Here is a 27850-nt window from a genome sequence, read left to right on the forward strand (position 1 = left end):
CCAGTAGAGCCAGAATGCTTGAACATTCAGACAGTGGCTACTCTTCTAAAATTTCCCAGTTCGCACAATATAAAGCAAACAAATTACAGATTCTACAGCGTACAGTCCGGAATTACAATTTGAAAGTATGATAAATTATTTCTAACCCAGTCTAGGACAAAGATTCCTGGAACAAAAATTATGGAATTACAAGACTTAGCGATATCAACAAATATGTCAAACATTTGGTAGGATATTGCATTAAAATGATGAGATCAGACAGAAAAAATGCATCCAAAAATCATTTTTTATAAGGTGGTTTGCTTATAAATATATTTAAGACCTTAATAAAAGAAAATCTTGCCTTCATCCACTAATTCCTTAGAACCACCCAATCAATTTTGCAGTTCAAGTTTTTCAAATATATGAAATACAAGTGTTAAAAATGTCATCAAAATACACATTGTACATATCACGATAGATGGTCGCTGGCTGATCAATGGTTACAGAAACCAAGGTTCCATAAACTTCTAAGAATTTATGCTCATAGAAACTCGTTCCACAGGATGCACATTATTAAAATTATTTACTAATATTTTTGTCAGTGGACACATTTTTAGATATTCACTAATATTGGTGTCCCTTCCATTTGGAGCATATGCATGATACAATCTAGATGATGATTAGAAGCTATAAAAAATAAAATGCAAGATGAAGTACCAGGAGTACCAACGCCTATGGTATCGCCAAGAGAGATCTCATAACATCCCATAGCATAGAGCTCCTTTGAAACATATGATACTTTTGATGGAGATATAGGTCCTTCAACAGGGCAACCGACAACACACGACACATACCTGCCATTATAAAACTGTCAAAGGGTAACCATCCTTAATAATTTCTTACTGATATATTAAGCTATGATTTCACAATACTTTATGTTATGAGTAGTGTGATATGTTGTCGAACACATAACTTTAAATTACACTTATCTCTGACAGGCTTAGTAACATATTATGAAAATTTCCCTTATCCCAAACCTGAATAAGTACTAATATTCCAAACGTTTTAGAACTCTACTTCTGGAAACAGATATTAAATATTCAATGTACCAACAAGATACTGTAGTGCTTACTAGTTTCTAATAAAGTTCATGTTTTGAATCTATGGATATGTATATATTTTTAGAAAGAAAACTTTTATTGCTATTTATTATTTTATTATTTTCTATGTTAAGATTTATAATTCTTGTGAAAACAATTAATATTTTTTGTATTAATTAATGTGTGCGAGAAGATACATATATGTATATAAGAAGATAAGGTACATATTACTTTACATACATATATGTATATAATTCTTGTGAAAACAATTAATATTTTTTGTATTAATTAATGTGCGCGAGAATATACATATATGTATATAAGAAGATAAGGTACATATTACTTTATAGCTCACAGCTTAGCCAACATGTGTACTTGGCATATGGGGGAATGTGAGTCTGTCCAAGTGTATATGTGTGTGTGTGTGTGCAAACATGTGTGCACATGTGCATGTGCAAACAAATGTGTCGCATCTCTTGAGGTTTCAACCTCATAAATAGTTTTTGATTAATGTAACCTTGTTGATGAAGATTTACCTTCAAAGTAGTATCTATACCTACAAATAAAAGCAACAATAGAGCTTGCTAAAGATAAATATAAGCATAAAAGTAAATTTTCTGCAAATATGCATGAGCCCTAACAAGAAAAAGGTTAATGAGGAGACCTTTGCTCATACAACAATGAAGGATTATCAAGATAAACCTGGCCACTGCACATGTTAGCTGAATATTCCACAATTTCCACTAAATGGACAAATGGAAACTTTGATGAGATTTAGAAATTTAGATTATATAATGCAGAGTTTTGAGTTTGGTTTTCTAATTACATTAAATAATCATCATATAATTTATCATCGAAATGTTGAATATATAACACAATATTTGCATCATATAAATAGGATGCTTTCTTCCCAAACAATCTCCACCACATTAAAAGCTGATCAGTAATTGCTTCCAATGCATCATTTAGGATAGAAACCTAGCAGCTTTTACTCAGCAAATAGGGCAAATGCATTCAGCCAGTGCGGAAAATACTTTAACAATGATTTATACCAATCCTAGCACCACAAACAAAACCAACATGATCAACTCACAGTAATACTTTGAATAGGATTTATAAATTGACTTTTATACTGCCTAAGGATGCCACAAGCAAATGACTCATGTGGTTATTAGTCAACATTTTCTTTTTGTTATGAAACTTTTTTCCCCAAAGTGAAAAGAGAGTTATGAAATTATTAATGGAAAATATATAAATAAAAGATAATATGATACTTTAGTTAAAATGGAGATTAATAAGAATAATTTATAAAAACTCTTCTAAAAGAGAGAAATAATAGTATTTAATAAATAATAATTTCAGGCAATCTTTGTGAAAGGGTGTGATGGTCTAGAAACCAATGCGCAAAGGTCTAAAGCATTTATTGAGACTTTGAAATGAGAACATGGAGATAACTCAAGGAAGAAGGTGATTTAATCAGCAATAGGCACGGTGTCCAACTTCAGGTATGGAGTGTATCTAGGATTATCTCGACCAAGGCTTTTAGGCACATATTGTGTGCAAGTAGGAACATAACGTGTTTTTAGTTTTTCCACAAGTTCTCCAAAAAGTGTCGTAGCTATGAGGGCCAATACCATTGAAATATTCGCAGTGTGAGTGACCATTTAAAGTGTTGTGAATCTGATAAATACTGAAATTATTGTTGTTCAAAGTTATTTATAATTACAACTAAATGAGATTGATTTGATATAGAATCAATAAATGGGTATTCTTTTTCATTTGTATCTAAATTATAGATATACTTGAAACCATGATATTGCTATCAGGGTTTAACTGTGTGATTTTGAGTCAAACTCATTGACCCATGTTTCATGAGTAGTGATTCAATATGAATCCATCTCTCATGAGAATAAATGGAACACTTAGCGCTCATTGGATCTAGGTAATGCTCACAGTGGTGAAGCACCAGGACTTCCCGAGAGGTCACCCATCCCAGGACTACTCCAGCCTGAGCACGCTTAACTACAGTCCTCCATGGTTAAACCCAAAGCTTGCAACCCCATTTGCAAAACCTTCACCAAGTGTTGTGCCTTATGAACCATTCATTAGAAAGCCCCTTAAGCTCATCAATTGATAAGTAGGAGATAATTTCCACAGCACATCAAATTATGATATTGCTATCAGGATTTAATTGTGTGATTTTGAGTAAAACTCATTGACCCATGTTTCATGAGTAGTGATTCAACATGAATCCATCTCTCATGAGAATAAATAGAACACTTAGCACTCATTGGATCTAGATGATGCTAACAGGGGTGATGAACTTGGTGAAGGTTTTGCAAATGGGGTTGCAAGCTTTGGGTTTAACCATGGAGGAAACTTTGTAGTTAAGCATGCTCAGGCTGGAGTAGTACTGGGATGGGTGACCTCCCGAGAAGTCCCAATGCTTCACCCCTGTGAGCATCACCTAGATCCAATGAGTGCTAAGTGTTCCATTTATTCTCATGAGAGATGGATTCATGTTGAATCACTACTCATGAAACATGGGTCAATGAGTTTGACTCAAAGTCACAGTTAAATCCTAATAGCAATATCATAATTTGACTTGCTGTGGAAATTATCTCCTACTTATCAATACTTGAAATCTTTAAAATTCAGATAATATTATATTTATAAAATTATAAAATTAGCTTTTGATTATTAAATTGAATCCTTTATTTCATAGATAAAAGCAACATTACACCTCTTAGCCTCTACTCTTAGACTCCAATACAATAGAGAAACATGTCACCATATAATGTCCCCATAATTATAATATTTCCATGCAATCAGTGCTCCAAGAAAAGAACATTCTTTTTATAATAAGGCACACTCCAAGGATTTTCCGACCACTATTGGTGCCTGTACCATTGTCTAGTGCCAATATACAAGAAAAAAAAATTCCACAAACAAAGCTCCCATTATCCAAATGCACTAACAAACATGAACAAGGATGGGTTCCAAAAATGATAACGGTTCCAAAAGTGCTCCACCACCAACATGTGTTGTATGTAATTCAGTGATTCACAATGCAAAGAAATGAAGTAACAAACAAAAGATGCCAACAGTATATCATAAAAAGACTAGAACAAAATCATGAATTGAAATTGAGTCATCTTATGTACAAAACAAGTGGTAATGTTTTTCAGGAAATCAGCCAACATTGTGTCCTATTTAAGAGCTTAAATGCCCCCATGACCAGTCCTCAATCCATCTATAGGTAACATTCACAGGTAATGTTGCTAGTATTCTGAAGTACTTTGTACATTTATTGGCTCCTATGTTGCAATCCATGAGGCAATAACCCTAATCAATTCTCTCTTCACTCTATAACGGTGTTTAATACTCAAAGGAAGCTCAAAAACATCTCCAAAGACTTGTTCATGGATAAATTCATGAAATCTAATGACATGGCTCCCTTGTTAGGGCATCCTATATGTGTAAAGGGCTAAAATGCTTCCTCCACAAGAGATTATAATGCTTCCTCCACAAGAGATTAAACTATAATAGGGAGAACAAATCTCAAATGCACAATAGATAAAACTATAATAGGAAAAACAAATCTCAAAAGCTTCTTCCACAATAGATAAAACTATAATAGGGAAAACAAATCTAACTAATAGTCATATGTGAAATGGCTATTGTGCAAAAAGATCCAATTGCATCCCTAAAGTCAATTGACATGAATGCAAAGGAGGATTGTTCCAAAAATGCTCATAAACACAAATTATACTTTGTGAATTTAGAGGATCTAACCAAGTCTAGAAGATTTACATTATGGATTTTACTAACTGATGAATATCAATTAGATGGATCATAGATTTGGGATAAAAATATTCTATGTTTGAAGCTATGGTAATTGTCGTTCAATCCCATCCAAGGCTCATTTGTTATGATTTTTATATGGGTACGCTTCCCATATCTCACACAAGTTTAGTGCAATTTTCGGAGTGATTACCCAAACTTAAGTGTAAATGAACAGGATCTCTGATAGAGATAAGAATTGTTATGACAGACTGGAATTATTAAGATAATATATTTAATATCTTTATTAAGGTATTATCTCCTTAGTTAAATACTTTCTATAATGGTCAACTACTTGTCTGAAGTTCGTCTTTCAATCTAGATAGGAATGTTTCTTATCCTGTCTCTTTTGTCTTCAATCTAGATAGGAATGTTTCCTATCTTGTCTTCAATTTTGTTTCTAATTTCGTCTTCAGTCTACGTTGCTTCTTTTAGAAACAACATCCTTGTAATTCTTTATAAGGAACACATTTGTTCCTCTATTAATCAATCAATCATCCGAAAATCCGTTAATCTACCAATTCTTGAATCTTGTAACATGGTATCAGAGCAAATACTTCAAATTTTTTTCGAAAAACTTATAATTTATATTGAAATTATTTGTTAAGATTTTTCGAAATTATTTCCAATCTTTCAAAAAACAACCCGGCCAGGGTTTTTGTTCTGATAGCAAATCGTGAATTGGTGAAATCGGACCAGTGTACCCTAAACCACGACTTCAACAACACATGTGTTTCTACTGCCCGATTTTTCTTCAAATCACGATTTTCTGCAAATCGAGATTGGCCACCGAATTTGTGATTGGATTCCACTTGTTTCGTGGCCGGATTAGTCTACAAATCACGTATTTCCCCTCTGTAATTTCTTTTAAAATCAAATCTGTCACTCCCATGCGATTTTTTGGACATCTCGTACGTTTTTTGCAACTCGTTTCTTGATTGCCGTCTTCACACGGCTCTGCAACATCACCATCTGGTTCACGACTGCTGTTTCAACAACTACAAACTCGAACTCACGGCTCTGGTTTTTAAAACTCACGGCTCTGCATTTTTAAAAAAATCGTGGCATAAAAAAAAACCAATATTCAACTCGCATTTTTTGTAGGAGAATGATGATTCTGATCACAATCGTCTTCTAATATTTAGATGTTTGTTTTCCAACCCTCTGCGTGCCCTAAACTACCATTATTTGGAGTTTTTTTTGCAGCCAACCGTTATTTTGCTCGAAACCTTGATTTTTGGGTCAGGAAAATTTTTTGCTTGCATATTCTTGGTGGGTTTTTCAAGATCTCAAATTGTTCATCATCATTTTTTTGTGGGTGTCTTGTTTTTCATGCCTCAATTTTCGAGCTGACAGATTTGAAATCTGACTTCAAATTCTTTCTGGGTTTTGTATCAATTCTTCTTGGTACTTGTCAATTTTTTCTGGGTCAGCTAAGAATTTGCCTTGAAATCCGTGCCTATTGAATTTCAGTCTTGAAGTTTGTACCTGAATTCTTCAAAATGGCATCTTTGACTAATCTGATGTTGGAGGGCAATCTACGATTCGATAGCCGCAATTATAACCATTGGAAGCAGCACATGTTAACCATCTTCCTAATCAAGGTGAAGCTGCATTTTTTGCCTTCTGAATTTGTTTTTGTTTTTCTAGGTTTGTTGATTTTCTCCTTAGAAATCATTTCATGTTGTTTGTAATAAGCAAGGTTGCGCGAGATTCTGGGTTTTACCATTTTTTCCACAAAAATGAAGTTTTGTAATTGCAATTTGTTTTGAGTCATAGCACTCTTCTGGCAAAGCTTCTTGGTTTCAACGTTCAATAGATCAAGGGAGGGTCTCAGTTATTCCCAGAATGTTCTAACATCCGTACGTTGACCATTAAGTGAGGGTATTAAGATAATATCTTTAATATCTTTATTAAGATATTATCTCCTTAGTTAAATACTTTCTATAATGGTCAACTACTTGTCTGAAGTCTGTCTTTCAGTCTAGATAGGAATGTTTCCTATCCTGTCTCTTTTGTCTTCAGTCCAGATAGGAATGTTTCCTATCCTATCTTCAATTTTGTTTCTAATTTCATCTTCAGTCTACGTTGTTTCTTTTAGAAACAACATCCTTGTAATTCTTTATAAGGAACACATTTGTTCCTCTGTTAATCAATCAATCATCGAAAAATTCGTTAATCTGCCAATTCTTGAATCTTGTAACAGGAATTATATTAACTCAGAATTGTTTCAGAATTACTTACCAAACTGATGTCTATTGTAATAATTCTGATTGTATGTGCCTTGTAGATCTCTGTAACAAAACAGTAGTATGAAGAATGAACAACTTTAGATCGATTGACGTCTTTGATTGCTGGTATAAGAGATCGCTGCAAGACTGAGTATTACAATTGATTGATATCGATCTACATCATGTCCCCGTACAGACATGACTCGCCACATAGGGTCATGTCCCTGCATGGAAATGACCTTTGATAACAATACAAACCCGACTACCATTCGGTGAACCATTACTATTTAATAACCATATTCAGATCGACTCATCTTATGATAAGAGCCCAATTAGTTAAGGTATATATATATATATATATATATATATATATATATATATATATATATATACTCTTATCAAGAATATAAGACATATAGAACAAATGTATATGTAGAATCATGAGTACATATACTCAATATAATGTGTACTTCACTTCTACTGAAGCTACACTTTAACACTCCCTCTTAGCAAGGGAGAAGTGATAAAAATCCTTCACGATAACAGTATCAAAGATATCTATACACAACAAATTATCTAACTTTAACATTCTGAAATGGTGACTTGTCAAATAACTATAACCACAATGTTATGAACACTATAATAACATGTATTATGATCTCTAGTAGTCCAAAACAACATCTAGCGTAATCATAATACTTTCGTTATCAATAACTTGCAGTATATCCAAAACAAAAACTATCATAATAACAGGCCTATCATTTGTAAGATCGTCACCTTACAAAGATTACCTTCTGAATATATATGTCCATGAATGATTGTCATCTTTCATTACATATCTGATGCAACTAGACAATATTAGAAGCATAAGCACACATATAAAATTGAAACTTAAGTTCAATATTCAAAATCACAATTTAATCATATACCAAGTTTTCCTCTGAACTATTCCAATTTGACTTTGGCAAGAGGTTTGGTAAAAGCATCCGTAGTTTGTTCATTCGTACTTATGTAATCTAGTTTGATAACATCTTGATCTACCATATCCCTAATGTAATGATAAGGTATTCCATTATACTTAGATCGATTGTGGAAAATTGGATTAGCGAAAAGCTTGATACAACTCTGATTATTGCAGTGAATGATAGTTGGCTTCAAGGGCTTCTTAAACAACCCAACTAGCAATTTTCACAACCATACTGCTTCTCTGGCTCCCATGGAGGAGGCTATATATTCTACTTCAGTGGAGCTTAAAGCAACTGAAGGTTAATTTTCTGTAATAAGTCTGATTCTATGTGCCTTGAAAATCTCTGTAACAGAATAGTAGTATGAAGAATGACCCAACTTTTGATCGATTGACGTTTTTGATTGTTGTTATAAGAGTTTGCTGCAAGACTGAGTATTACCGTTGATTGATATAGGTCTACATCAGCGCTCTCCTTATTAAATACACTAGACATCATGTCCCCGTAGAGACATGACTCTACGTGGCCATAATACAAACCCGATTTCCATTCAATGAACCATTACTATTTAATCACCATATTTAGATCGACTCATCTTATAACAAGAGCCCAATTAGTTAAGGAATATTATATATATATATATATATATATATAAACATGTGTGTGTGTATATATAACTTTTATCAAGAATATAAGACATATAGAACAAATGTATACGTAGAATCAAGAGTAAATATACTTAATATAATGTGTACTTCACTTCTACTGAAGGTACACTTTAGCACTAAGAAAATTCTCGTGAGTCTCTAAAGATACTTATGTACGTCTCAATGCCACATTTGCAAAAATAAGGGTGCAAATGGATTTAGAAAAGGACCTTCTAGAGACTATTTTTCTAAAAAATAATTAATTTTGTTGGACTTACTCTTGACTATGTAAATACCACCCTATGTTGTTGTGTATGCTTCAAGTGTGGACATTTTACAATTTCTCACTTGCAAAGATCCCTTAATGTGAAGAATAACTTGCCAAATGCCACTACTAGCAAGAGGTTGAGGGCCAACTTTTTGGGGTAGACAGAAAAGGAGGACCTGAACAAACCAGACAAAGATCAAATGTCATAGTTGTCAGCCTTAACACAATAGAAGCAAAGGTAAAGCTTTCAAAAGTGGCCTCTTTGTGCTTGGCTCCCAATCATGGAGAGCATTAGAGCCCTCCCACTTCGCAAACAAATGTCAAGGTCTCTAATGATCGCATTGTGATTAAGACAATTGTGTTGGACTAAGATGGTTGGGAGGTAGTATGGAAGAAAAATGGCTTGTCCAAAAGAGGAAGCAAGGACCTTCTCGAGACTATTTTTCTAAAAAATAATAAATTGTGTTAGGCTCACTCTTGACTATGTCAATACCCCCTTATATTGTTGTGGATGCTTCAAGTGGGAACATTTTTGCAATTTCTCACTTGAAAAGGACCCTAATGTGAAGAATAACTCACCAAATGCCATCTAGTGTCAAGAGGTTGAGGGCCAACTCTTTTGGGTAGACCTAAGCTTCTTGGCACAAAAGGAAGCTTACTTAACCAAACCAGACAATGACCAACAATCAGAGTTGTCAACCTTAACATATGCAATAGAAGCAAAGGTGAAGCTTTCAAAAGTGGTCTCTTTGTGCTCGACTCCCAATCATGGAGAGCATGAGAGACCTCCCACTCCCCAAACAAATGTTAAGGTCTTTAATGATTGAGTTGTGATTATGACAACTGTCTTGGACTAAGTTAATTGGGAGGTAGTCAGGAAGAAAAATGGCTTGTCCAAAAGAGGATCGCATTCACTCTTTTATGAATCTCTACTCCTATGCTAAGTTTGGAGAGAGTGGTGGAATTTCTTATCTGATTAACTTATTACTAACCAAGATTGATTCCCTACGTAAAGGAATGTGGAAAATGCTCCCTTATTAGTAGGGTTTGAACTTTGAACTTTCAAGCAATAAAATTTTATCAATTTAAGGGACTTAACTCCATGTACATACCTTTCTTATCAAAAAAAAATCTTATCTCAAAATGTACCACCAAGTATCCATCAAGAAATATCATAACCCCATTTCAAAAATTATGGAAATAATTAAATAACTAAATCTAGGTTGTTGAAAAGCACCTTGTGGAATATTGCTAAAGATCACTTATACTTAATTATTTTTAAAAGTGAATGAATAAAGCATCACTAGATAGAAGTTTCAAAAGTAAGTTAAAAAAAAATCTTAACAATTTTTGAGGGAGGGAATAATTAAGAAAAAAACAAAATATTATTATAAAGAACTACTATTGAAAAGGTCTTCCAACTAGCTTAAAGAACGAAAACCCTCTAGCCTTTCTATACAATTCCACCTAGGCATTACCCTTGTTCTACGTCTAGTATTGATTTCCATATCCTAGTTTTTTTTTGGTGAGAAGTTTTGTGAGCTGCAATTGAAGTGATATCACGTATTATTATGTTTCTTATTTTTCACAAATTTTGGTGAAGCTGTTTCCATGCAAGCCATACTCTTTATGGTTAAATACAAATGTTGGATATATTGTGAAATTTAGCTCTGAATATTGTTGAGTTTGTTTCCCTAGCTGTCTGCACTTTGCAAGCTGGTAACAATTTTTTAGGCCATGCAAGAAAGAGGACCTGAAGTTATTGCTGAAACTCTAACTTACCTTTGCTGTACAGTTCTAAACTTCTAAGAATGATTGCAGTTATTGAGTTGGTTCTCTCAACATCATAACATTTTTTGCATAGGGCCATCTGCCGTACAGTTTCAAGATCCGGTTGTACCTCTCTTCTCAGGCCTTACAAGCTGATGGAAATAATGTAACGTTTACTGCACCTGTTTGGATCCAATTATTTCCATATTGTGTTCTCACTAAATGTACATATTGTGCTCAAATGATTAGATCACAGAATTCAATGGTAATGACTGAGGCCATGCCATTCTCAATGATAGTCATACAACTCTCATAAGAATCAACAATTACAGTTTGATATCTAATTTCGTGGGCGTGGGTGTTGTTTACGTAGTTTCTGATTGATGTTGTCGGGCTGCCCAAATAATATAAGAGAAAATGTGCACAATTCTTCAATCAATGTAGGTCCATTAGGCTATTATCTCTGTAAATTTCCACACTACTGCAGTCGAACATTTTTTGAATTCTTGTTTCTACATATTTCCAATTTTAATTTAGTCTTTAAGGTTTCCATTTCAAATGCAAGGTATTCAATTATTTTACAAGTTTTCAGAATAATATTTTTCAGTCATGAGGATTTGCAAATTATTTATTGAATCCAATCATTTTCATAAGAACCCAGTCTTGTAATAACTAGATGGTTTGCCATCAATATTTTAAAATAATAAAATTTGGATGCTTTACTACCAGATCCCTGCTTTCACTGTAAGTCAGTTTAAATACTGAGTCCATTTTACTTTTAGTATATTATTTGCCAATGTGAAATGTACGGGAATTTGGAATCAAGTGCATCTTCCATTTTGGCATTGACACATTTCTGCTTGTATTCAACTAATTCAATTGGTCAGAATGTGCATGACCATCAGCTATTTGTTCTTGATTCTACAACTTTGTTTCTATTGTAAATTGGTCAACTAATCACCAAAATCTTTCAGTTTGATTCTAGTTTCTGTATGCCATCACCATGGCCACATTGGAACCTTGGCAATTTGAAAGAGATGCAGTCAAAGTGATTACAAAAACAAATTGATGGATGTGAGCTAGCATCCTGCAAGGGGCAATATAGTGGTATTAGAGCTAGCGCTCTTGCCAACCTATTTTTCATAAGTTAATCATTTTTATGTAGAGCTATATTTCTTATGAATCCTAGTTACAGATTACCTAAAAAGAAACAACAGAAAGTAGTATCTGTTGGCAGTGGGCTAGCGTCCCTCGTTGGATTCGCGACATGGTTTAAAGGCCTCCTATATCTTCTATAAGTTTACTGGTTGTATCATGCATTAACAGGTTGATCTTTTGGTGCAACAGCAACCCTGGTAGTCAACAAATAGTATTATAGCTTAGTCACAGGTTCAAATCCTTGCAGGCCACAGAAAGTAACGTTGGGAGGGGTCTTGTTGGCAGTGGGCCAGCGTCCCTCGCTAGATTCGCAACATGGATAATTCTAGTGATTGTATCGAGCATTAACAGGCTGATTTTTTGGTGCAACAACAACCCTAGCGGTTAGCAATACCAAGATGGATTAACTCCCAGGAAGGCCCAGTGCTTCACCTCTATGAGCATCACCTAGATGCAATGAGTACTTAGCTTTTCATTCATTCTAATGAGAGAAGGGTTCTACTTTCTTATGAGCTAGTACTCATGAAACATGGGTCAATGAGTTTGATTTAAAAACTATGAAGTTGAATCCTGATAGCAATATCACAATTTGACTTGCTGTGGAAAATATCTCCTACCCATCAAGAAAAACTCAAGTGTTACAAATGCAAAAGAAATGAACAATGATAAATGATTACTTAAACGAAGCTTCGGTCAGGAAACTTGCCCAAGGGGGAGAGTGCCTCCCAGATATATTGACTCAGTTGCTTCATTATGAAGAATAACATAAATGTGCCTACAAACTATAATGGTGAAGGAAGCAATTCAAGGGTCAATAATAACACTAATACTATCAACAGCACTCCAAAAAACAGTCATGTCTATTTCTAGTATTTCCCGACCAACTTTCTTGAAATGAAGGTTCAGAATACAGTTATAGGTGGCATCCCTGTTTGCTGTGCACAATATAGAAATCTTCTAGACAATGTCCAAAATGAGGTATCATTCAGAAATTTCATGAATTTGAAGAAACCAAGAAATGACCCAAGAACTTAACCAAGGTTACAATCAAACAAAATGGATTTATCATTTTAACATGCCTTGGGAAAGTTGAAAATTTCTACTTTTGATAGGTCCAACAAGTGTACAGATTGGGAAACAAATGGGCGAGGAAAAAGAATATACCCCCGTACAGGTACTGAGAGTCCTTTTGCAGCATCCAAGACTTCTTTATAACGTGAGAGACTCTCTTCAATGGTACAATTAATATTTGATCTTGAGAAAGACTCCGAAGCAGATGCAAACACAGCTACTTCTTTGGCCCCAGCATCAATAGCTGCATTAAAACCCTGTATCACGAATATTCAAGTGAAACATTAATCTTAGCTGCAAACAATGAAAACAACCTGTAAGAGCAATTTGAGAAAGCATTTCTACCTTTAAATTTGGTGTTAATACAGGAAGCCGTGTACCCAAAACTGATTTGACACCATTCATGACATCCTTTGCATCTGCCAACTATATCACATTCCCATAGCAATCAACTTGAAGTCAGAACCTACATAAATAAACTACAAGCTTATGAAATGAAGCAGTACCGATAATTGCTGTTGAAGTATGTTAATGTATAGATTAGTAAAGAGTTATTGATAACTTATATTCATATATATATATGTAGAAGGTATTTAATATATGTGTGTGTGTGTGTAAATGAAAATACATAATATAATTAAATTAAGTTATCGATCAAACTCCATATAATACCAAAACAATATATATTAAGCGGCAAAGAAATATATATCAACCGGCAGTTAGAAAGGCGTTTATCAACTTGGTCTTATTAAACAAACGCTGGCCAGTCACGCCAATAGATATGACTCAAATATGAGTCACGACTATCGGTCGCGACTCTTGTATTTCAGAGTCTGCCGTATTTATATCTTCTACCGCCCTGTTTCTGCTGAACGGATGAACACATACCTACACAAGTCTTCTAAATTCAGCAGAGCAGATATTATTCCTTCTCATCCTTTCAATATATTTTGCAGAGTACAGAGTCTTCATATAATTCCAGTTTATATCACTGTCAATAATATTAGTGTAAAATCTGATACTTTAACATGGTATCAGAGCCTAGTTAAGAAGGTGATCCTGATCAGATTTACTAGTGCAATCAAGTTCTCTTAAAATCTACATCTGTTAAAATGGTGAACGGTATGAGGCTAGAAGATAGACTTGAAGGTGATTCAGATTTTGCAGGATGGAAATTGAGAATGAAGTTAACCTTGAAAGAGAATGGTTTGAAACAATTAATTGAAAAATCCGAACCACTAACCAAAGGAAGTAATGAATTGGAAAAATGGGAAAATGATAACACCAAAGCCATGAAGTTGATTGTGGACGGTGTTAGGAACCATTTACTTCCAATCATCTCAGAGCTAGACACAGCACATGAAATGTTTAAAGCACTTCAAGAAATGTTTGAGATAAACAATACCACTAGAATTCTAACTCTGAAGGACAATCTCTCCCACATTAAAATGAATAAAGGAGAAACCATCTCTACATATTTCATGAGGATAACAGAACTAAGGAACCAACTTTCTACGATTGGTCATATCTATGATGAGAAAGAATTAACCATGATTGCTCTAAAGGGACTGCCACCATCATGGAAGACTTTTAGACAAGGAGTATGTGCTCGTTCCAAGATTCCTAAGCTTGCTCAACTAAAGGCTGATTGCATACAAGAGAAGGGTATGTTAATGTCTCAAGATGACACTTCTATTGGATGTGATGTTCAGGCTCTCACAACCCAAGTCGATAAAAAGAAGATACCCAAATTCAAAGGAAAAAGGAAACATATGGATTACTCTAAAATACAATGTTTTAGATGTGACAACTATGGTCACTTAGCATCTCATTGCCCTGATAGACTAAAACATCAAGCATCCTTTGCCAAAGTCAGCAATTCTGATATAGACCCAAAAAGACACCCATTCTAAAGAACTTCAAATATCCTAACACATGAAATACTAGGATTAAGAGGGAGTTCTCTATTATCTTATCATCTTCATGAAATTGCAAAATAAATGTAAATTTTTTTCTTTTTTAAATGAATTTAGCTTGGTAATAATTTTTGAGATAGAGTCTCAAAATACCAACTTAGTGTAATATACTTTTTTAATTAAAAAAAAAAATCAAATTTATTTGTTTCTGCATACTCTTGAAGAGTTATGTACCTTGATCTTCTCCTTCGAGAATGTTCTTGCAAGAAAAAGAGGTGATTAAGATCCAGAGTGAGGCTTACATTTTAGGAAACATTGAAAGAGAGGGAGAAGATAGAGGATATGATTAAATCAACCTTCAATGCTCTACATCATATTGATTCAGAGGGAGTAAAACATGTTGTGATGGTTTCTCTGGAAATTAATAAATTGTAGTAATCAAGAGGACTATAATTTATATATACCTTGTGACTATGTTATGGGCCAACCCCTATGTACATCATGAGGAAGTGATGACTTTCAAATGATCATCACTTGAAACTGCAGAAGTTATTGAAAGGTGACGATCTTACAATAACTTAAATTTTCTATTATGATAGATATCCTATGATGTCTATGAAGATCATGATAGATTATACCTTGTATGGTGGATGTTTATATGGTAGCATTATGAGAATGCGTGTGCACATACCTTATAAACATTTTGAGTATATGGTGAATGTTATGTAAATTTGATGTTCTAGAGGCCATTACATAGAGTACATGGTGAATATCATACGACTTGATATTCTAAAGGCCATTACTCACAGTATTTGGTGAATATCTTGCATTTCATTCTGGAGACCACTACTCAAAGAGTATTTGGTGAATATCATACGTTGATATTCTATAGACTAATACTCAAATATGATCTTATAATGGTGAATATCATATGTTGATGTTATGTAAACCATTACCTTACTGAATACACGGTAAACATCAAGTGTTGATATTCTGGAGACCATTAATTAGAGTATTTGGTGATCATCATTAAGTTGATGTTTCTGATAGGCCATTGCTCTTGAGAGATTGGTGAATATCATGAAATTGATATTTTGACAGGCCAACTCTCACATGTCACAATGTTTTGACATTGGATAAAAGAAGTCTTCTGATCAAAGACCTCTTATGTGTGTTTATCTTACTAATCTAAGAGGGAGTGTTAATGTATAGATTAGTAAAGAGTTATTGATAACTTATATTCATATATATATATATATGTGTGTGTGTGTGTGTGTAAATGAAAATACATAATATAATTAAATTAAGTTATCGATCAAACTCCATATAATACCAAAACAATATATATTAAGCAGCAAAGAAATATGTATCAACTGGCAGTTATAAAGTCGTTTATCGACTTGGTCTTATTAAACAAATGCTGGCCAGTCACACTGATAGACGTGACTCAAATATGAGTCACGACTATCGGTCGTGATTCTTGTATTTCAGAGTCTGCCGTATTTATATCTTCTCCCGCCCTGTTTCTGCTGAACGGATGAACACATACCTACACAAGTCTTCTAAATTCAGCAGAGCAGATATTATTCTTCTCATCCTTTCAATATATTTTGCAGAGTACAGAGTCTTCATATAATTCGAGTTTATATCACTGTCAATAATATTAGTGTAAAATCTGATACTTTAACAAAGTATATTTAGAAAAATTACGATTACAAAAGCCGATCAGACTGTTTTAAATTTATCAAGTACACCAGGTAGCAACTAAATCCATGAATAGATGTTTTTCTTAATTAACTTACTGGAGTGAGTGGGCAATGCAGATATTGGTAAATATGAATGAGAATTATGCAAACAAAGAAGATACCATTGATCCCATTCATAGCACTATGTTTATTTATATGACTAAAAAATAGACAAAGCCTCATTGGTATAATACTTCGAAAGCCTGTTGAAAAATGAGAGATATGTAAATAGGGATTAGGTGATGCAGCCCCTGCCAACCATTAGTCCTACAGTCCTACCAAAACCATTATTTTGGCTGCATCGATCCTCCACCTAAATAATATGATTTAAAATCGATTCATAGTTTATTGGATTAGACATTATCTGCCTTACATAATCAATTGAATTATCCTTCTATCTAACATCCTTTTTTGTTTAGGATAGCTAAGGATCAACACATCCAGAATAGTTTCAAGGGATGACCAGGCTCTGGTCCTAAATATGCTACTGGGCAGCCATGTCTGCCGAGCTGTGGATGGGTTGCCTTCTAAAAATGTAGATATTTGAATTAGAATCACTCTCTTGACAACTGCATCACTCCAACATTGCACCACAACTCCTTCAATTCTAACATTCTTCTAAGATCTGTAATAAACTTGAAGCCTCTATTAAAACATTGTACCCAACTTCCCATAAACATACTTCCAACATGCACATCAGAAATTCATGATAAAGTTAAGAATAAAAGTGAAACCTTGGATACATCAATCGCACCAGCTGTCCCTAATGGGCCATTCATACTAGCTTTGTGTCCACTAAAATGGATTTTCAATCCAAATCCAAGAAACCTTAGAATACACTGATTCTTCAGTTTCAAAGAATAGCCTTTAGATTTTTCTACGTCTAGAGGTTTATGAAAGTAATTTATCTTCAAAGAGTTACCATTTCGTAATAATGGCCATGAAGAATTTTCATATTTTGAAATGAACTCTAATTTGATTACAAGATAATTGTAATACTATTACCATTATATATAAGGCAATTTAGAAGACCTCAAAAACAAAAAACTTATTAGCAACAATGGAGGGGGACAAAAAAACCTCTTAACAGAATGTCAAGGTATTGACCAGCATGTGGAGTTGGGGACAACTAAACTTTTTGACATATTTTTATAAAATGAAGCACTGTCTATCAGGATGTATGTCATAATGAATAATAAATAAATAATTGTGAGAACCAAAAGACAATAATAAATAGTATCATGAATGAGAAATGCCATCTTACCTACCCATGTACTTGGGTTTCGAAATAGGATAATTTATATGTATTGCCACTCAGCACACCTGTATTCCCCAATTTTAACCGAGTAAAATCAATCATCTTTATTAAGAATTTACTTCCAGATTTTTAGAGTTCCTTGTTCTTCATCTTTACACAAATTTTCTACTAGCCAGTTTTGAAATTCCAATTCATGTTATCTTGAGAAAAATTGATCGTTACGTCCCAGATTTTTTATTTTGCCTTTGTAAAATGTCCTCATTCTAGCAATCATCCCTTTTCATAGAGATTTATAGCCCAAGGTACATGATATAGGAAAAGGGAAGATAAAATTTGTTTCATAGGTCAAGGGATACAAAAAATATCTATATTGAGATGGGGAAAACTCTTCAGGAAGTACTCAAGTACTTGTTTAGGGCCCAACCAACATAACAGTGAACAAAAGAAATTATATTAATGACCAAAGGAAGGCAAAAGTAAATTCAATTACAACAGAAACAAGCTATGGTAAAAAGAAGAGTTGTGTGTAACTGGTTACGGTATCAGATATTAATACAACTGATTTTCAAGATTTCATGTCCCCTTAAGAAATTATAGGCATGGAGAAGACCTTTAGCCAATCCTCATTTTCCATATGCTAAAGGATAAAGCAAGGGAAATGGTTAATAAAATTAATATAATCAAATATAAAGTTGTTTTACATGGTTATATATTAAAAAATAAAGAATTTTTGAATATCTTGGAGGGCGATTTTGGAGGGATTTAAGAAGGTGAAGATTCACTTCATTTGGCATCTTCACTATCCAAAATTGAGCTGTTTTGTTCAATCTTCACATTAAGGACAAACACTTGGCTGTTTGGAGATCTCCAATTGAAAACCCTATTGGATTCCGTCGCCAAATTTTAGGAAGAAAACCCTTGTCTCTGTCTAGGTTAACTAACAAAAGGGTTGCATTGGAACTGAATTTTGGTTATTTTGTGCAAGTTTTCAAAATTTTGGTGATTGGATTTGCAAGCAAAAATTTTGGTGTTTACATGAGGATTTCATCTCGATATTTTCAGATTTATCCACATTTTTTTGCTGATTTATTACCTATCTTGGAGTACCTACATATTTGAGGGAATTTCGTACTATTTAAGCATGTTTTGGAGGAGGCATACAACATCAATTGCATCCTTGATGAAGCAATCAGCATTTTCCAGACCTTGGGCTTGGACACCAGCACCAAGGAGTGTTTGAAACTATTAATTTTCCAAACCTGTTTCTAGGCACGCATTTTCCATTCCTGCAGCCACCACATTCTAGCATACTAGGAAATTTCATACTATTTGAGCATGTTTTGGAGGGGGCATACAACATCAAATGCATCCTTGTTGAAGCAATCAGCATTTTCCAGACCTTGGGCTTGGACACCAGCACCAAGGAGGGTTTGAAACTATTAATTTTCCAAACCTGTTTCCAGGCACGCATTTTCCATTCCTGCAGCCACCACATACTAGCATACTAGGAAATTTCGTACTATTTGAGCATGTTTTGGAGGGGGCATACAATATCAATTGCATCCTTGATGAAGCAATCAGCATTTCCCAGACCTTGGCCTTGGATGCCAGAACCGAGCAGGGTTTGAAACTATTAATTTTCCAAACCTGTTTCCGGGCATGTATTTTTCATTCCTGCAGCCACCACATACTAGCATACATCTCAGATGCCACCATAGACTTTGAGGATTGTTTTACTACAGATTTCAGATCAAATTGCATTTAAAGGGTATTCTGGCCATACCAAAAGCAATTTGTGACCATTTTTCAGACACACAATGATCCCAGACATTCAAATCTGCAAATTGTTATACTGCGAGTGAATATTTATCACTATAATTCTGAGAACTGTGAATCCAATTGATCATATCAGCACTGTAACTTGTTTCTGCAGCTAATACTTTGTAAAACTGGTATTCATTTTGGCAAAATATGATTTACAAATCAACTTTTGTTTTTTATGTGATTTGACGGGCACATTTCAGATCTGATAATTATAAGGGTTGCAAGTGAAGTTGTATAGCAGCCATTAAGAGTTTGATAAGATATTTTCAGCTACTCTGATGCATTTTTGTTTTTTTTTTTTTTTTTTTTTTTACAAAATTCAGGAAAACAAAAATAATATATTTCATGAAAATCCATTTTGGGGACATTACACAAGACCTCTTGATATAGATGACTGGTACAATGGGAAATTAATTAATTAATTTAGAAATATATTAATAATTGTTATATATTATATGCTCGAAAAATTTAAAAAGTTGAAATAAAAATGAATTTATTCATTTAAAATAACTAATATTCATAAATTATTGAGTACTACAAAGGAAAAAATAATTGACACAGAATAAATTCAAACCTGAATCTTACAATTCTTAGTTTTCTATAACATTTGTTGAGATGAAAATATTGGTGGAAATAATAAACTTATATCCTATAGTTTAACCATATCCCTACTTGTACCTGATTAAATGGGTTGCTAATAAAAATATTCACAGTTATCAAATAGGAACCTCTAGAGGAATATTGTTCAAAACTAAACATTGATGGAGCCTCTAAAATCAATCCAATTCATGCAGTACTGAAGGTTTCTACAGAAACACAAAAGACCACCCTATTTTTAGTCTTTAATTGGTGCTGGCTGTGGCATCTAATAACCTTGCAAAAACTGTTGCGATGACCCCAAATCTCAAAATTTTGGCTTCAACTCTCTCCTCAGAGACCAATATCAAATTATAAAGCAAGTTTTCTCACACACAAACACTATCTCTCATCAGGGTTTGAAAGACTTCAAAAATTTCCATGTTACAACAGACACCAACAAACCCATGGAAATTTTGGCCAGTCTCATTTCTCCCTCTCTTGCAAGATTCGATTTGCTCATCAATGTGGCTGAATACTCTCACATTAGGCCTAGAGCAAGCCTTGCAATCATAAATCAGCATTGAGAAAATCGTTTATTTAAATTTTGAATAACCCTGCACCATCCAATATGTTTCACCAAATTGCGTTAAAGATTGGTGGGTATCCAAATCATTTGACCACCCCAATAATTATTAGCTCTTTCCATTTCTGGCAGTACATATTTTTTAATTTTCCTTATTTTTTTTCATGATGGCATTTCATTTGATTGGGGCCTGTTATTGCTCTAATTGTGGCATGACAATAAAGTAACCTGTCTTGGCTACTTTAATCAATGCGATTTGGTTTCTCCTTTGACTCATTATTTTTTCTCCTCTGAATTGCTCTGCCTTTTGGCATAGTTTTCCCACCACCATTTCTTTGGGTTATTCCTAGCTCTGCAACTTAACCAGCTCAGCTTCCAGTGCTTCCTCCTCACAATTCTACAAAGACTGTCTCCAGCCATTTCATTCATTTTGAATCCATCTAAATTTGCTTCCTCTTGGCCCACTTTCCCTGCAAGTTTTCTACAGTTCGGATGTAGAAAAAGTTAACCACCTCTACTGATGTGGTAAAAGAAACTTCTAATTCTATATCCAAGGAACATGATCCTCTTAAGTAATCCACTGATATTAATGATTAAAGCAGGATGTGGAAATCACTTTTAAACAGATACTTAGGAGTCGGGACCCCATTTGACATTAGCAATTACAAGTAACCTGCTTGGAAGACACTCCACATTCTCCTTCAATACATTCATACCAGCACCTTAATCGAAAATCTGGTGCAGGGCCAGAGACCCTGACTGCTGCCGGAGTTCAGTAAGAAGCCACTTATGGTCATAGAGGACTAATCCCATAAACTAGGATTGGCAGCAGGGGTATCTAATTTGAATTAGTACCTAGTTTCTTCAACTTCCTTAGTTTTTGCTGGTATATTTTTACTGCGGTGAAGGTAAGACCTCATATTCATATCTAATGTGTGGATTATGGCTTTGTTTCCCATTTTATTGTGGTGGTGTTGTGGAGATCATGTTTTCTAGAAATTAAATTATTCTCTTCCAAATTTTTTTTAAAAAAAACATTCTTTCTTTGGTAAACTATTTAGGTTCCTTATAGGTAGAATTACATAACTACCTAGATTTTCCAGGGACACAAGTTGCCATTTCTTCATACACAAATAGAAATATATTAGGCTACCATTTAAAGTCTAAATATATGGAAAATGACTGCAAATTATAATTTAAATTTGTTCCCCTTTTCTTATTATATAATATTTTTTAGCCTTCTTCACGAAAATGCATCAAAACTGTATTATAACGTAAATAGATTTTTTTTAATTAGTTACAGAATATTCTTCTAGTTATAAGCAAATGGGAACTTCATAAGGCCCATGCCAGATTTAGGGATGACTCCCTAGTCCTGGATGGGTTATTACACATGCATGTCTCCTGAGTTGCAACAAAGTTTTGAAGGAAAGAGTGAATTGACACAAAGTTTGAGATAAATGTTTTCTTACATGGATTTTATTTTTACTTTAAAAATAGTAAATCTACAGCCCGACGCAGAATTAATCTCACTCTGCTGCTGAAGATTAGCATTTAAGGAGGATTGTCTGCTATCTTCATTACATTCCAGTTAGTTGAGGATTTTTTTAAGTTCTTTTTAAAATATATTAATAATATATTAAACACCCTCATTGGATATAATAACAAGAAAAACATAGTAGAACATGAAGTGACCATACTGCACAGAATTTTAGAAAGGAAATTGCAGGTAATGCAGACCAAAGAAAAATAGAAGAAACAAAAGAATAGAAATCAAGCAGGTCAAAGGAAAAAGAAATCAAATATACAGATAACTGAGCAAATCCAACACTAAATGCAACAAAGTTTTGAAGGAAAGAGTGAATTGACACAAAGTTTGAGCTAAATGTTTTCTTACATGGATTTTATTTTTACTTTAAAAATAATAAACCTAAAGCTTACAGGCAGGTCAACGCCCAACACAGAACTGACCTCACTCTGCTACTGAAGATCAGCATTTAAGGAGGATTCCCTGATATCTTCATTATGTTCCCAATTATTTGAGGGGTTTTTGGTTCTTTTAAAAAATATTAATAATATATTAAAGAGCTCCACATAGCCCATATTTCACATTTGCCAATATCTGATACAGACCAATTAACAGCTCATTTTTGGATTCAGACAAATATGGAATCTATGCACCATAGTACACGCATACAGGTAACTGGCTAAGGGCACTGCTGTATACTTTAACTTCAGTTCAAAAAACAAAACCAACAACATATCTTTAACATTCCAACACTAGGAACTAAAACAATGGAATTATATGGGTAGCTGCAATAATACATTATCACAGATGATTGAAACACAGAGATGCAGAGACCACCGACAACAGCAGGTCACAAGACTGTAAATTGATAAGTTGCAGATAGGATGAAGGTGTCAAACATGGCAATGTACGTGAACTGAGAGAGAGAATGGATTTTAGAGCAAGATATGAAAATCCCCTATTGCAGAAGAATAACCACAGAAGGTTCAAGTAGATTCTTTTGAATGCCAACACTTCACTCCCAAATTGGGGATCAAATGCATGTTAATTGTGCATATCAGAAATAATTGCAGTAGATGACATATATGCTTTCAGATGCATATACCTTAGAAACAAAACACGTCAAGTACAAGAACCATCAAAAACTTTAGTGAAGATTCAAGAAACAGACCGGAGATCAGTAAGGCACGAAGGAGTAAATAAATTAGCAGGTGAGGTGTATGAGTGATGGCTGAAACATCTGATGATACAGCAAACTCAACAATCGGAAAGCCATAGTTCTGTAGAGTGTGCATTCACATGTAAAAAGTACTTAGCATATAAACCTGAAAATCAGGTCAGTCACCTTGAGTCAGCTACCAGCATTTAAATCTAAAGGCTTATGTGTCCAACACAGAAAACTAAGGGAAGCTAGATAAAGTTTATGAATACCCCAGGGATTTTGATGTATAAGATTCTTAAATCATATACTTTGAGAGTCCCCAGAGGACACCAATTTAAGACAAGTGCCACATCCCTATCACATTTCTACATTTTCTAGTGACTCTATTTATGTAATATATCCATAGCCTTATTCATTTATTAAATTATTTGCATATCTTAATTCACAATAAGGTGTCTTGATCCCAGTGGCCATACCTGCACCTCCACATCTTCAAGTGACAGATATTTGCAAAGAAAATCATACTATACAATATTGGAACCCAAACTAGCAACTCAATTTGTAATCAGTGGTTAATAGAAGCACAAACAGTGAATGTTTCTGCCTTTCTGGAAGAATTGAGCATGTCGAGGAGTTGTAGGGATCAAGCTCTGCAGCACTTGATCGGATGCGATTTAGTACAAGTGGTTTTGTGTAATGCATAAATACTTGATTAGGCTTCAAAAAGCACTATCAATTGTGTCAATTGTGTTGAGAAAAGTTTGAGCTGCTCTTGAGTCTACGAACCCATAACTAGCATGACAATTTAAAAGCCATTGTCCTTTCCTCTATCATTCCTAAATATCAGGATTCCCTGATTCTAAATTTTTCATCATGCTCTCCTATAAGTTGGTATTTTGGATTACCCAGTTGTAAGGTAATCAATCTTCGCAAACAATATTTAACAGATTAAGTTGTTACATCCCAAATTTTGCCTAATTTAATGTTCTTATAGAAGTTGAGATTTCATGTGAAGTCGGTTGACTAGTAAAATTAGTTAAACAATATGATCATATGAAACAGAAATATGGTTATTCGATATAATTTCATATGAAAATGACATGTTAGTTAATCATTATGATATTATTATGAGTATTTGTTAGCTTGAAAAGTTGGTTACTCGTTATAAATTCATGGCAAGTGAAATGGTGGTTAGCCGTTATGATGATTTATAAAAATGAAAACTTGTTATAGTAACTTCGATTTATATTGATAAAATCCTCTTTTGCAAGAGCACGGTGGGGGGGGGAGCATTGCTAGAGAGGGAATTGAGTAAGGGACACCAATCTACCTATGCGTCAATAGGTATGAATTCTAACCACCAAGGCCAAGAGGTAAACAACTAGGCACGCAAGAGTATACTATGGATTACCACGAGCTAACTAGTCAATAAGTATGTATTAAAGAAAAGATCAATAAGCATTAAATTAAAAACTAAGAAAAAATGTGTTACCTTATTAATTGGATGATCTCAGAGCTTCTTGTGATATTTGTCATATCTTAATATAACAATACCATAGTCTCTGCATATGCTTGCATTTGTATATGCACATATATGTATGTATGCGTAAATTTGAATGAGACGTACATATACGCCCACTTGATATAAGACGTATATGCTAGATACGTTGTTGGAAAATCACACAGACACACACACACACACACAGACACACACACATATACATATATATACGTGTACATACATGTACAAGTATAGGTAGGTATGGTATCATATTTTTATATTAAGATACTAGCATCAGTTATTATTACTCCTTGGCAATAGTTTTATTATTTTATCTTGAGTGGCCATATTTCTATATTATTTCATCAGGCCTTATTTTTGGTGGCCGTTTTAATATTATTGCCACATTTGTGCCGATGGCTTTTGTCTATAACTCCCTGCCACCTTCACACTTCTTGCTTGTAACCAGCCATACAACCAAGAAGGCAAAGATCTATTTGTACAATGGTTCAAATATTCTCTACGAGTCCTACACATTTTCTTGCAGTTGCATACTCGCTGCTATCAACATATTGCCATGGATAGTTCTTCCACCTTAATCAAGCATCACTTATTCATATTTGCTATACGGTGCAAACCTCCTGCATCAGGCATCAAAAATTAATTGCAATACTTCCTGCACTGTGATTTAACAACCTTGGTCATGTGTTACCAGCATTGCTCAAAGACCAACCGAGCACTTCAAGAGGCAACATTACAGTCGGGCCATGAAAATATCTCTACTAAATTATGCTCTTCAAATTTGATATAATGAGGCTCGTAGTTTTAGCATAGAATTATAAGGCAACGTCAACACTATTAGAGCCTCAATCTGAAATGATCTAATGTTTCTTTCATTTGTTTAAGAATTGTAAATATGCTCCAAATCGAGCAAGACTGTGGCACTTTGCATACACACATTTTCTTTTCAGAATTATAATTAACTTAAGTAATATCAGAAAGTGCAAGCTTATAGAGGTATCTTCTATATACTCTCTGAGATAAGAGACAACACCATTATGAAGTCAAGAATAAATTGCAACAATTCCAAGTCTTTCGTAATGTTGTAAGCCCAAGTTGGGCGGAATGCAATGGTTGTGATTATATAATCCTTATACAACCACCCCAGAATTTCATCAAGTAAGACCAGCATGGTCGAGGTGAAGAGTGTGAACCGATAACCATTGAACTATGAGATATCCGTGCATGATAAGAGAAAGAACAATCAGTAACCATAAGCAAGTAATAAAAAATGTTTTAAACCATGTTAGCTCGTGGTAGTCCATTGTAAGGGGGTCTTGTTCTCAAGTCGAGTGATGGGTGATCGGATACATAATGCCCACATAAATCCTTGCCCAAGATAAGTGGCATGCTTGTTGCTGTCATCACTAGAGGTTAGGGTTGCTAGCAATTGGCAGATAGGTGCAAAGAAGGTATCCTAAGCCTAGCTGGCTGGCTAGCCGACACTATTAACACCAAGATGCTTAGTGGCTGGATAGTGGTGTCCTAAGCCTACCCAGCACAGGGAGAGTCTTTCTCAGTAGAGATTGTGTAGGGATACTTAAGGGTCCCTAGTTGGGCGGTTAGGCCCTTGGCAATGCTTCTCCTCTCTTTCGGATGCCAAGGCTTGTACAACTCAAGGATAAGATCTGCATGCAAGATAACTACATTTCAGGTATTTTACTTTTATATTTCTGCATTCTAAATTATGTGTTGTTAAATGGTTAATATAGTTAAGTTAGTTCCCCTTTCATTGAATTAAGCATTAGTTAAATCTGTTATTCCTTTTACTTGAATATATAAATTGAAATGAAATTGTATTTCACGTATAAATGATACAATGGTTGCTATAACTATCCTTCTTATGAATTTCAAAGGATTTGTTATTTTGTTATTTAAGTCAATTAAAATAGGGTTGGAAAATTTAGCATGTTACATATGGTATCAGAGCGCTAGGCTTGGTACTGAACCTTGGGTTCATCATTCTCTCCGCTAGAAAAAACTAAAAAATACAGTGTTAAATGAAAAACAGGATGTACACCCATATTACTCCTCGAAAGAAACTTGCCACCCTATATTATTCTATCTAATTAAAAACATGCCAAAGTACGACAACTCTCTCTACTCTATGACCGAGGATGATGAAACTTTAGCCCATGCTTTGCTTCAGATTAAGGAGGGAGTTACCAAGAAAGCAATTTCGAGAACCAAAATAATTAAGGCATGGAATGCCAAGAAAACAAATCCACTCATGATCTATCATAAACCTTGTAAAGGGCAGGATACACCCAAGAAAGGAAATGGATAGAATACCCAGGAATAGGGTGTCCAATTTCCTATGTTAAGCTATTTTGTTATATCCTCAAAAGAGGAAAATTTTGTAAATAAGATTGGTTGCAATTGCAAGAAGAGAAGTATTTTGATTTTTTGAATGATAATGAGAACAAATGGCATTTTGTATTGATTTATTTTGAGAAAATAATTTTATCTTCTCTCTCTTCCTGAGCATATGTATGAAAACATAATATTGATAAAGGAACCAATTGTACATTTCAGGAAAACAAACACCATGACAAACAACGGGAACAATGTAGAGAATGAGATGTAAAGAAGTACCATTCCTCAAACTTATGTTCATCGAAATTATGTTCCGCAAAACTTTGTTCCTCTGAACCCCATG

At 34.2% G+C, this 27850-nt stretch overlaps 1 protein-coding gene across 3 annotated transcripts in view; it reads right to left on the minus strand.

Annotated features, from left to right (window-relative positions):
- The window catches only part of LOC149565637 (Aldolase superfamily protein), a 113932-nt gene that overhangs the window by 15937 nt on the left and 70145 nt on the right, over positions 1-27850 (minus strand). For all 3 annotated transcript variants that reach the window (XM_089819145.1, XM_089819147.1, XM_089819146.1), the window contains 3 exons: positions 13381-13461; positions 13129-13292; positions 700-836 (listed from right to left, as the gene is read on the minus strand). In XM_089819145.1, coding sequence (XP_089675271.1) covers positions 700-836; positions 13129-13292; positions 13381-13461 — 382 coding nt within the window. The remainder of the gene's footprint in view (positions 1-699; positions 837-13128; positions 13293-13380; positions 13462-27850) is intronic.

This window comes from Cupressus sempervirens, chromosome 3 (assembly GCF_028749045.1).
Source record: "Cupressus sempervirens isolate cs-2001-9-10 chromosome 3, ASM2874904v1, whole genome shotgun sequence".
Classification (NCBI taxonomy): Eukaryota; Viridiplantae; Streptophyta; class Pinopsida; order Cupressales; family Cupressaceae; genus Cupressus; species Cupressus sempervirens.